General features: G+C 45.3%; 2 protein-coding genes across 7 annotated transcripts; one reads left to right on the top strand and one right to left on the bottom strand.

Annotated features, from left to right (window-relative positions):
- Positions 1 to 1,595: 1,595 nt before the first annotated feature.
- On the bottom strand, positions 1,596 to 7,249 carry ZC2HC1C (zinc finger C2HC-type containing 1C). Of its 3 annotated transcripts, none has more exons than XM_083504546.1 (4): positions 6,997 to 7,249; positions 6,381 to 6,473; positions 3,962 to 5,249; positions 1,596 to 2,967 (listed from the first exon to the last, which is right to left on the bottom strand). In XM_083504546.1, exons 3-4 carry the CDS (start codon positions 5,228 to 5,230, stop codon positions 2,662 to 2,664), a joined length of 1,575 nt encoding a protein of 524 aa, XP_083360672.1. In that variant the 5' UTR covers positions 5,231 to 5,249; positions 6,381 to 6,473; positions 6,997 to 7,249; the 3' UTR covers positions 1,596 to 2,661. The 3 variants fall into 3 exon arrangements, with proteins under 3 accessions (XP_083360672.1, XP_083360673.1, XP_083360674.1); XM_083504547.1 differs by having other exon boundaries at positions 7,011 to 7,051; XM_083504548.1 differs by lacking the exon at positions 6,381 to 6,473.
- On the top strand, positions 7,249 to 9,612 carry ACYP1 (acylphosphatase 1). 4 transcript variants are annotated; one of them, XM_083504631.1, is made up of 3 exons: positions 7,249 to 7,351; positions 7,810 to 7,905; positions 9,178 to 9,612. In XM_083504631.1, the coding sequence occupies exons 1-3, from the start codon at positions 7,349 to 7,351 to the stop codon at positions 9,391 to 9,393; spliced, it is 315 nt and encodes a 104-aa protein (XP_083360757.1). In that variant the 5' UTR covers positions 7,249 to 7,348; the 3' UTR covers positions 9,394 to 9,612. The 4 variants fall into 4 exon arrangements, with proteins under 4 accessions (XP_083360757.1, XP_083360758.1, XP_083360759.1 ...); XM_083504632.1 differs by lacking the exon at positions 7,249 to 7,351 and adding an exon at positions 7,361 to 7,500; XM_083504633.1 differs by lacking the exon at positions 7,249 to 7,351 and adding an exon at positions 7,362 to 7,496.
- The last annotated feature ends 1,221 nt before the right edge of the window (positions 9,613 to 10,833 follow it).

Consider the following 10,833-nt stretch of genomic DNA (forward strand, 5'->3'; position numbering starts at 1 on the left):
ACATCTTAAAATCTCTACAACTTTGGCTCTACAGAATTAGCTATCATCACTCATATTTTTCGTCATGTAAATTTCGTTAGCAATATCAGCTTTATTTGCCATCAGTAACCAGTGCACTAAGAAGACAGGGGTAGCACACACTGGTTAGAAATGTGATAAATAACTTGCTGTTGAGAGGTGGATATGTATCTTTGAGTCTGGAACAACTAATAGAGATGAGGATTCCCCGTTTTCTTAAGAGTACTGTATCTGGGAAAAGCAGAGGACCCATATCTCTGGGTTTTTTTTAAGGTAATTAGGAGAGCAGGTATAGCAGATATTTGTTACTGGAGATGTGCCCTCCTAGAATTTGCAGTGCTGTGAAGTGTTCCCATATGCTGACTGTCATTCTTGGGGACAATGGTCTGTTATTTAGAAATGATTAAAAATTAAGCAGCCCATCAGCATAGAACTCCCTCACTGTTAAACCCACATAGCAGGTTGAAGGGCTGTGCTGAGAGAGAGTTGCTTATAGAAGCTCTGCAATACAGTCCCCCTATTAATATTGCACATCAGAGGTGGTGCTGATGTTGGTGTGGATTCCCAGTCAAAAAACTGCATACCTCACAGATGGTAGCAAAAATCAATCTACTTAAATTGCCTCCTCAGACCTCTGGTGCCAAATCAAGGCTCAAGTGTATTCAGAAACTTTATACACAACTGATTTGCATATGGACTCAATGCATTTTTTTAAATGTTCAAAAACTATATATATATTGCATATGAAGTAAGACCCAAATAAGAGTAGAGCCATCTATCTCTTCTATGGTTTTGGCATCTTCCTTAGCCACACATGCATAATAGAGTACACTGCAAGGTTTTTTGGGTGGGGGGTGTCTGATTGTTTTTAACTCCTTTGAAACAATCTGAATCTTTCCAAGTGCATATTTCTTGCTGTTCTGCATACAGTGCAAACTATTTTGTTGAAGAGATATTCTCTAAATGGTTGTGACCCAAGGAAAATGGGTTCTGGATTTTTCTTTAATTCCTCTTGAAGGGATTTTAAAATTTCCTTCAGCTGGTACAGGAGAACCACTGAAAACCAGCCCCTCTGCTTTGATAACATCACCCTTGAAAGCATGCAGAAAGCAAACAAGGGGAGCTGGCAATAGCCATGTGTGCAATGGAGAAAACCAGTCTGTCCTCAACAAATTTTTTTACTTTGTTAGTAACAGAAATGTGGAGTGAGTTTTGATAATTGTTTCATATACCCGTTATAGTAGCTCCTACAGTGGGGATACTCTCCTGAATTCCATGTCCTACCTTTTTACACAGTTAAACACATCACTACTCTTTGCTGCTCTTTTTATGACCAGTGATATGAAAGGGGTTTATGCACACCACTGGTTTTGTCCTTACAGTCTCTAAAGCTGTATCAGGATTTCTCACAAGTGAACCAACACTTGCATTTTGAAGCTTTTGGACATCCGTAGCAATGCTTATGAACCACATAATCTGTTGAAGTATTGCATTGCATAAAATAAAGCTGGTATCTGTGAAGAAGCTGGGATGGAAGCAATACATTCCCACGTTCAATGATTACATTTCCCCCCATGTTTTCCAAGTTGCCACATTCCACATATTTTATTACAGACTTGAGTTTTTTGAGTTCGTCACTGGGAGACAATGAATGCATACACCACCCTGCTTTTAATGCACTTGTTCCCCTTGCTTGCCAAACACTCTCTCTAGTTGGTGAGCCCCCAAAATGTCTCAGCCACTAACCTGACACCAAAGATATGGCTAGTCCAATTGCCTACCTCCTGAATAACTAACTAGTTTTCCTTCCCCGCTCCCCGAGCTTATGACTGCATAAAGAGGTAGGATTCAGTGGCAAAATTATGCTAAAGTAATCAATCCATTTTACAATCGCCATTCTCATATTCCCCATAGCCATTCTTTTTTAGCTTTAGAGAAATTTGGACAGACCAGGTTTCTGTTTGCCAGTATTTGTAGATGGGCAAGAAAACTTAATGGCCAGATGAGATGGATAGCATGCAATATATCCAAGTAGGTATCGCCCCTTCCCAGCAGTTATATTAGTAATACAGTTCTATAGTTTGAGTTTTACGTAATGCTGAGCATCTGGGTAGTTTAAGACCTTCATTTCAGTTATGGGAGCTAAGAATTCTCCGTTCTTGTATGAACATGTGAACCAAGAATGGTAGTCCACTTAGCAGATGCCTCACAAAGTTGAAGATTACCTCAAGACAGGTAAGAGTTCCTTCTGATAATTCTCAGTAGTATCTTTCTAGCACATAATCCCATGTCCTAGGAGGCAGACAGAAATCCTAATGTTCCTGACAAATGTGCATGGGTTCTGTGAAGAACTGCACGGGGAAGGGAATGAGGACCAGCCAACAGCAGCAACACAGATGTGAGAGCACTACCTTAGGTCTAACTATTTTACGAAGCACTGGACCTTAATATGCAATACATGGGGTTTAATAATCTGTTCATGGTTTGTGGGCTTCTCACTGATTTCACACCTTTGTATTTTATATATAAAATGAAACTGCAGCACTGGGAATGCTGTCTGCTACTCTGTGCTATCAAACAAGGAAATGGCAGGGAGCTCAATGTGATGATTCCAGTTGCAGATCTCACTTTGGCCCACTACTATCAGCGCTTCTTTTGCTGTGGCGGTGGGGGTCTGTTCTTAATGTTCTTGCACTTGGGAATGTGTCTCTCAGCCACCTTAGGTGCAAACTGACGGGTGCAATAAGGGCATAACTTGTAGTCTGGGTTCTCCATAGCAGGGGCTGGGGGGAGGTCTGATGCCTTCCCTCCTTTGGAGATTACTCGTTGCAGCTCACGAGCCCTACGCAATGTCTTGATGAACGATTCGTGCTTCTGTCTCCAGTTGCTTTGCTTAGATATCTCACTGTTTTGCTTGGAAGCCTCAAAATTTTGTCTGGAATTCTTTTTCTGTAGTGAGAAGGGGGAAAGGGAGAAACTATTAGTACAACCTGTTAGCTCACACTCTGATATTTCCTGCCACTGTTTTTGTTCTGGACACAGTTAGCAGGACATTTCTAATGTAACAAGTTCTTGGTCCCTATAAGGCAAATGGAACTACATAGCATATGTGAAGACCAAAGTTCTGCTAGGTGGACAGAACACGTGATGCTTTTAAAAAGTCATATCACTAACTCACAGGTCCACTGCAGAATGATATCACTAGGTTTTCTACCAAAATCATTGCCACTACTCAGATCATCTGAACATTGTAACTGGAATGCAGATGAAATCTCTTAAACTGGGGTAAAATTACCAGAGTTAATCTGATGATGAAATTGAACAGACCCTCTAAAATAGAACGACTTTAATGCCACTGGACTGTTCCATACTTTTAAATATGAGTACTTTCTTCATTCTTAATTTCAGAGGATCGTTCTAAGCCTGATCTTAATCTTACCATGCAGCTGTGACATTTGTAGGTTAGTTATGAGTGACTTGACTTGTTACATAAAATTAATTTGATAATTTTGAAAATTTGTTTTCACATCCTCAACATCTCGTTTTTGTATGATGAAAGAAGGTAAAATAGTTAGCATTCTCCCTGCTAAGTCTTGGTGTATTTAACTAAACATTTACCAGGACTTCAACCTACTTATTGGGCTCTTGTCTAATTTCTAGCAGTCACCCTACCCATGGCTGAATTGAAGTAAATGAATGGAAATTAGAGGGATATTAGGGATCATCAAGATTTATTAGGAATTCCACATGATTTGACAGGAACTCCAAGCGTTAAAGAATGACCATCATCCCAGACCAAAGTGGAAACCAAAGAATGATGGCAAATGATGCTGGTACATCATGAAAGCTAAAAAGAACCCAGGCTGATCAGTGACTGTCTAAAAGTTCCAAACAGACCCAAAGGAACAGCAGGGTATGCGTAACAAGTAAGTAAATGTATTACCTGAGAGGTGTCTGTACCCTTCAATAGATAATAGGTCTCTAATTCGGTGCCTTTTGCTCTAGCCTTGCTTGAATCAAACACTTTTCTCTTGGAGCCATGATTCTTCCTGCAGATGCTTATGTGCTTCTCCAACCTGGAGCAATAAAGCTTTCGCCCACAGAAATTGCACTCTCCCCAATCCTCTACACTGCTTGGAGCCTCTGTATATGAGGGTTCTGCTGCCACACAGTCAACCTGTCCCAACGAGGCTGCTGCAGAAGGAGCCTGGTCACGCATGGAAGCCAGTTCTGGGCTAGAAGTGGCTGAAATCTGGGATACATTCTCTCGAATTTTACTGTTGCTAGCCACCAATCTTTGCTTTTTTAGCTTTTCCATGTGGAGTGCCTGGGGAGGCAGGGCAGTCCCCACTGAGACAGCAGGGCTGTCTGGAATATGTACCTTTTGACAGTCACGCGTTTGAACTATAGACCTGGAAACATGGCCCTGAGTAATACCTGCTGCTTTCCTCTCAGGCATACATAGTCCTCCCCGCTGCCGTCTTCCTTCTGCTTCTGCCTGCTGCCTCTCCCACTGGATTCTTCGAAGCTCTTCTTCCGTTCTCCTCAGCTTCTCCCTGAGCAGGGCCTCCTTTCGCTGGATCTCCTCCTCTAAGCTCCGCCCAGCAGCCTCCAGTTTTTGAATGTAGCCCGACTCTGCCCTACGTGAATGAGAAGCTGCTCTCTTGGATTGCTCTACAGAAAAAGGAGAAGGCCCTCTAACATGATGAGTCTTGACTGCATGTGACCTTCCTTTTTTCTCTGAGCTAGGGCTAATGGGAGGAGTCTTTCTAGCTGGTGGGCTCCCAACTTGCCAAGAACTGGGCAGGTGAACATTCCCAGCTGTATGGGGAAAGACTGGTTTTAGAGGGTATGACCTGTCCACACCTTCTCTCCGTTTGGTTCTCCAGTGGGAGGGCAGACTGTTGGCCTGGCCCTTGAAGTACCAATTGCGTGGGCCAGCAGAATAGAAACCTGCCTTCTCCAAGATCAGTTGACTAGTTTCTGCAGGCTGAGAACAAGAAGAGCTCCGCCCTTTTTGGATATGAAGATCTGCCAGCTTCTTATCTTTGTTGCACAGGAATTGCTGCTGGATATTACTCCTCAAGTGTTCTAGCTGGACCTGCTCTTTAAGAGCCTCAGGGTGGCATCTTTCCTGGCTTGTTGCAGGAAGGCTGGAATTGGCTGCCATTGGATCCATATGTGAACACACGGCCAGCTGCAAATGAGCCATTCAGCATTTCCAGTAAAGCCTGGGGGAATGCAACACGTTACATACATGCTATGATTGGGGCCCTCATGCTAGAATCCCTTTCCCCTACTATAATAGGGGAAAGCAAGTACACATCAGCTCTAGGGGGCCTTTATAGATATATAAAGGGGGGCCTTGCTTTTCAGTGATGGAAACGGCACTGGCATATGGGGAGGATGACAGAATATTGCATGAGGGCCTGACATTGTATCAGCACAATATCCAGAATCCTTAAATCTGTGCAAATGTAAGTGCACCAGGCAAATTTGGGGACCCTATGCCATTAGAAATTTCTGTGTTGGCCTAAGGGAGCAGAAATGGTGTAGAAAAAGGGACAAGAAGTCAACAGTGTATCAAGTATTCCAGTCCTTTCCTTTCCTCTCTTAAAATGGACTGGCAGAGGGAGGGATCAAACCATTATATCTGCACAGAAAGCCTTTTACAAAGACTAATAAATGGGGGGGGGATTCATAACTTGATGCAATCCATCCTCCCTACTTCAAATGGTGAGGGTACCTAGAAGAGAGCCTCCAAAGAGGATAAGCACAGGAAAGCTAACATGCTAGCAAGTTTTCCTTCAGGTACCTGGGTATCAAGCCATTTAAAGATAAGTACCAGCACTCAGAAATTGATGAGCAGCCAGTGAAGTTTTAAAATACACTTGAAATATGTTCAAAATGATCAGAACGTATGCTGAACCAACTGAAATTACCAGTACTCAAAAGTACCTCACATGCAATGTATCGTATCCATCAACCCTAGATTATATCAGGGTATGGACAACTGTGATCAAGCTATCTGTTCAACTGGTGCACCAACCTAAGCTTATGAAAGGTTTTGACTACCAAAGGCAGCAGACTAAATAAAATGGATAAATTTCTATATATAGCATCCAGCTGACACTATACGTATAGCATCTAGAATACAGGATATTTAACTAGATATACTATTGCTCTCATTCACTATGGAAGGTCTCATGTAATAGAAGACAGTAACAAAGTGTACACCTAAGGCAGTGTTTAGGGTCTACTGACTCTAATGGAAGCTACTGACCCTAATGGAATTAGCAAAATTCCTAATAATGGGAAAGTGGCCTGACAGGTGTTTGATAGCTCATTACAGGTACACTAACCTTAATGTAACTGAACAGTTTAGACTACAGTAGAAGCTTCATCAGATGTTGGCAAGTGATGGGCCTCAATTTCAGAAAGCTGATGCAAGATACCTGCCAAAATAATGCTTTTAAATCATGGTAGCTATTCCTATGTGAAACTAATAGAGGTTGCATCCTCAAGTCAAGGGTGCCAGTGGCCCTCCAGATGTTGCACTCCAGCCTCCATCATCCCTGACTATCCCCCTTGTCTATCCTGGCTAAGGCTGACAGGTGTTGGAGACCAACAATTTGTGTCTGGCCACAGGGTCCCCACCCCACCCCCACCCCTTATTCTTCAACAAGATTGCCAGTTAGTTGCAGAATTAAAAGATTTCAACCCAGCGTCCTGTTACCGCTCGCTCCAAGCGACTGCCTGGTCAGTTCTACGCGGGGCAACAGGAGCCAAGCAAACATCTTCCACCGAGAAATGGGGTGAAGCCAAGAGGGGACACCCACACCCACCTGTTCAGTCTCCAGGGTAACTTGGACCCCCGCGCTCCGCAAGGCCTGCCTGCTCGCCCACCCTCGCAGAGCATGTCTGGCTGCTCCAGACACTCGTCCCCAGCCCCTCAAGCCAAGCCAAGCCTATTCTCACCTGCCTCTTCTTACCGCAGCCTCCGATCCTCAGGGCAGCTGTTTACCACCGTTGCTTAGCAACGAGCGCCCGCGTGCTACATCCGGCTCCGTCCTCCCCGCTTCCTGTCCGCATCTTTAGGTTCTGTATATCTCTGTGCGTTGACTTATTTTTATTTATTTTTAAGGGAAATGGTCGTCCCCTCTCTATGGTTCGAGCTTATTTGCCGTTCCAGCGTGAAAAGGGCCGGTGAGGCAGCGGGGGGAGGGGAAGGATTAGAGAAAGAGACGTCGGGTCTCGTTCCTTGACGACCGTCTCCACTTCCGCTCCATCTTCTGGGGCCCTTCTAGTCACTTGGGCCCAGAGCAGCTCCATGGTAAGGCGAGCCGTTAGTGGCGGTTGGTGCCACCAGGTGCCCTGGCTCCTGACTGGGAGCTCGGAGACCGGCTCCGCTGCTTGGCGACGAGCCTGGCGGAAGCTTCGCGCGGTTAGATATAATACGCCGAGAGGCTCCTGAATCGGCAGGTCTCTCCTTCCCTCTTCTGTAGCCAAGGGGATGCAAATGACGGGCGGCGCCCTGACCCCGCCGCGCCCCTTCGCCCTCTGCCCTCCCTAATATGGGGCAGCACGCGGGGCTGGCGCCGAGTGGGAGGCGGTCCTCTCTCCCTGGGAGAGTCGCTGGGCCAAGTAGGCGCCGCCACAACCATGGCTCCTTCGTCGGAGGCCGCGGAGATTACCGTCTTCTTCTCCCAGCATTTGCAGGGGTGGGCAGTATGGGACCCTGACCCTCGGCGTCTCCTTTTCTGCCTAATCGCGTTTCTGCTTTTGGTCCAGGCGCCAGCGGCCATGGCGGAGGGAGACGGCCTCATTTCAGTGGACTACGAAGTGTTCGGGAAAGTCCAAGGGGTGTTTTTCCGCAAAAACACACAGGTGGGTGTGCTCTAGGCTGAGGTTTCCCTGGGGTAGGCAAAGGGAAGGTGTGTGACTTTTCCGGTCGCCTCCCCAGCGCGCCCACACAGGCATTTGGGGGGGGGGAGCGTGAGCATTACGAGCGCTTTAGAAGCTTTGCTTGGGCAGCTGAGCAACTTATGTTGTGTATACAATCCCGCATCCAGTGCGTACCTACTGCCTCTTTGAGATACATACACTACTTGGCCACAACTGTATCTATCCCTAGCTGTGTTTTAAACTGGCTATGTGGACACAGCCTTGGGCTACAGTCCTCTCTCCAGTCCATTTATTTAAGAGTAAACCACGCTGATCCTCAATTTGTATTGTCAAAAGGTCTGGATTTTAAAGGTAAAGGGACCCCTGACCATTAGGTCCAGTCATGGCCGACTCTGGGGTTGCAGCGCTCATCTCGCTTTATTGGCCGAGGGAGCCAATAAAGAGCTTCTGGGTCTTGTGGCCAGCACGACTAAGCTGCTTCTGGCAAAGCAGAGCAATGCACGGAAACACCGTTTACCTTCCTGCTAGATCAGTACCTTTCGAACTGCTAGGTTGGCAGGAGCTGGGACCGAGCAATGGGAGCTCACCCCATCGCGGGGATTCGAACCGCTGACCTTCTGATCGGCAAGTCCTAGGCTCTGTGGTTTAACCCACAGCGCCACCCGCGTCCCCTGGATTTTAAACAGTGGCTATTTCTTTCTTCTTTGGCATTGGTTGCTATGCAAATATATTCTGTAGTTTCTTTTCTATTCAGACTAATTACTGTGTGTGTGTGTGTGTGTGTCTGTCTGTCTGTCTGTCTGCATATATATATGTTGACAACGGAATGCTGCTCCGGAGGTGAAGCCAAACTGCTGAAGAATTACAGTGCCTCCTGTGGCAGTAGAGACCAGTAACTCTGAACTGCTGCCTCCTGTGTTGTTTTTGCTGTGTTAGCAGCACTGAAGTGACCTCCCTGGGGCGCAAGCCTGGGCAGTGTATATGGAGGTCCTGGGCTGCCTAGACAAAAAGACACTCCTTTTGGCCTTGTTGCTGTGGTCTAAAGGAAAGGAAAGCAATATGTTTCGCACCAACATGGCTGCAGGAGCTGCCGGAAGGAGCGTACAAGGTGCCATCCGACTGTCTAGGGACTCCACTCTGGATTTGTATAGTGTTTACTCCTTAGCCTTTCCTTCTCTCAAATATGTCCCACAAGGCAGCGTATTATTATTTCTTTTTCCAGCATATAAATTGCATCTTTATATATTTTTTTAGACGGAAGGAAAGAAGTTGGGTGTCGTTGGCTGGGTGCAGAATACTGACTATGGCACTGTGCAAGGCCAAATCCAAGGTCCTACTGTCAAGGTGCGACAACTTCAAGAATGGCTTCAGAAGACAGGAAGCCCCAAGTCCCGCATCGACAGAGCTGAATTCCGCAATGAGAAGAAGATTGCTCGTTTAGAGCATAGTGACTTTTGTATTGTCAAATAATAGTGCCCCAGGGGGGAAAGCACTATATTTATAGTAAGAGCAATAAGCTCATTGGGAAGAAAGCGCTCCCTTTAGTTTTTATATTAATTGTTTATGTGCAGATTTATTCACTTTTAACTATATATTTAAATTATTTATTTACATTGTCATTACATTGGTTACACTGAATGTTCTTAGAACTTGATGTGTTAAGAGTTGTTAATAAAGTGTATGCTTAGGTTTGTTTATTATTTATTTATTTAACATCACCCCCTGGAGGTGCACTCCATTGTCTTTTGAGACAGGCAGATGCCAAAAAAAGTTTAGAGCATTTGTACCCTGCTCTTAAATCAACAAGGCTCCCAGAGTGGCTTTACATACAGTCAATTAAAACAAGACAGTCCCTGTCCACAGGCTTACAACAATGGCAGAGTTTGGTCTTTAAAATGTCAGTGGCACCCTGTGCAAGGCCAAAATCTGGCACCACCTCAGCCTCTCACCGTTGGTTCTGCTCAGTTCACTATGTTATAGCTGCAAAGACCTGCAGCGCCCTCCAGTGCGGTGGAACCGATTACACTGCTCAAAATTCACCTCTGCCTACAATCTAAAAAGCCACAGCACATAAGGGAAAAGGGACAAGGAGGGAAGAGGGGAAAATACATCAAACTCAGACACTAGTTTTTAAAACAGTTGTTTTTATAATGACAAGCTTGCATAGTTCAGGGGTAGGAGGTACATGATGAAGCTGGGCCTTTGGCAAAACTGGTGGAATGAATGATCCCTGGAGGAAAGGATAATCAAAGGCTACTTTACTAACCATGAAGTCTATGTTCTACCTCCACTATTGGAGGCTGTATGTCTCTGAATGCCTGTTGCTGGGAATCACATGTGGGAAGAGTGCTGTTGCATTCACTTCCCACTTGTAGGCTTCCCATTGGTATGTGCTTGGCCACACTGGTTACTTGACTAGACAGGCCTTTGGCCTGATCCAGCAAGGCTCTTACATTCTTAACAGTGGAGCCTATCCATATAAAACTGTTTTACAAACACTTCATGTGTATGCAGTCTGCACTGCATTGAGAAGGCTATATAGCTAATGCTCAGATCTGACGAATTTAAAGAGCACAAAAAAGGCTCCAACCTGTGTGTTTTAAACCCAGCATTCATCCCCTGATTTGCCTTGGCCTCTGAATAATTTTCACAGAGGCAGCTGTATTAGTCTATTCAGCTAAAACACTATCATTGCACATTACAGGCTAATAAATTTTATTATGTTATCAGCTTTCATGGCTTAGAGCCCAGTTCATCGGATGGAAAGAATGCTATTGTGCACAGCGCTAGAAACAAATTTTCTGAGTTCCTTCGCTCCCTTGCCTACAGAGATTTCTTTTGCTGCTACTTATTCCACGCCGCTTTTGCAGGGCTGACTTATCGGCCCTTCATTAGGAGCGCCCCAGAGAC

The sequence above is a fragment of the Podarcis liolepis genome (assembly GCF_965112155.1).
Source record: "Podarcis liolepis genome assembly, chromosome: 1".
Lineage (NCBI taxonomy): Eukaryota > Metazoa > Chordata > Lepidosauria > Squamata > Lacertidae > Podarcis > Podarcis liolepis.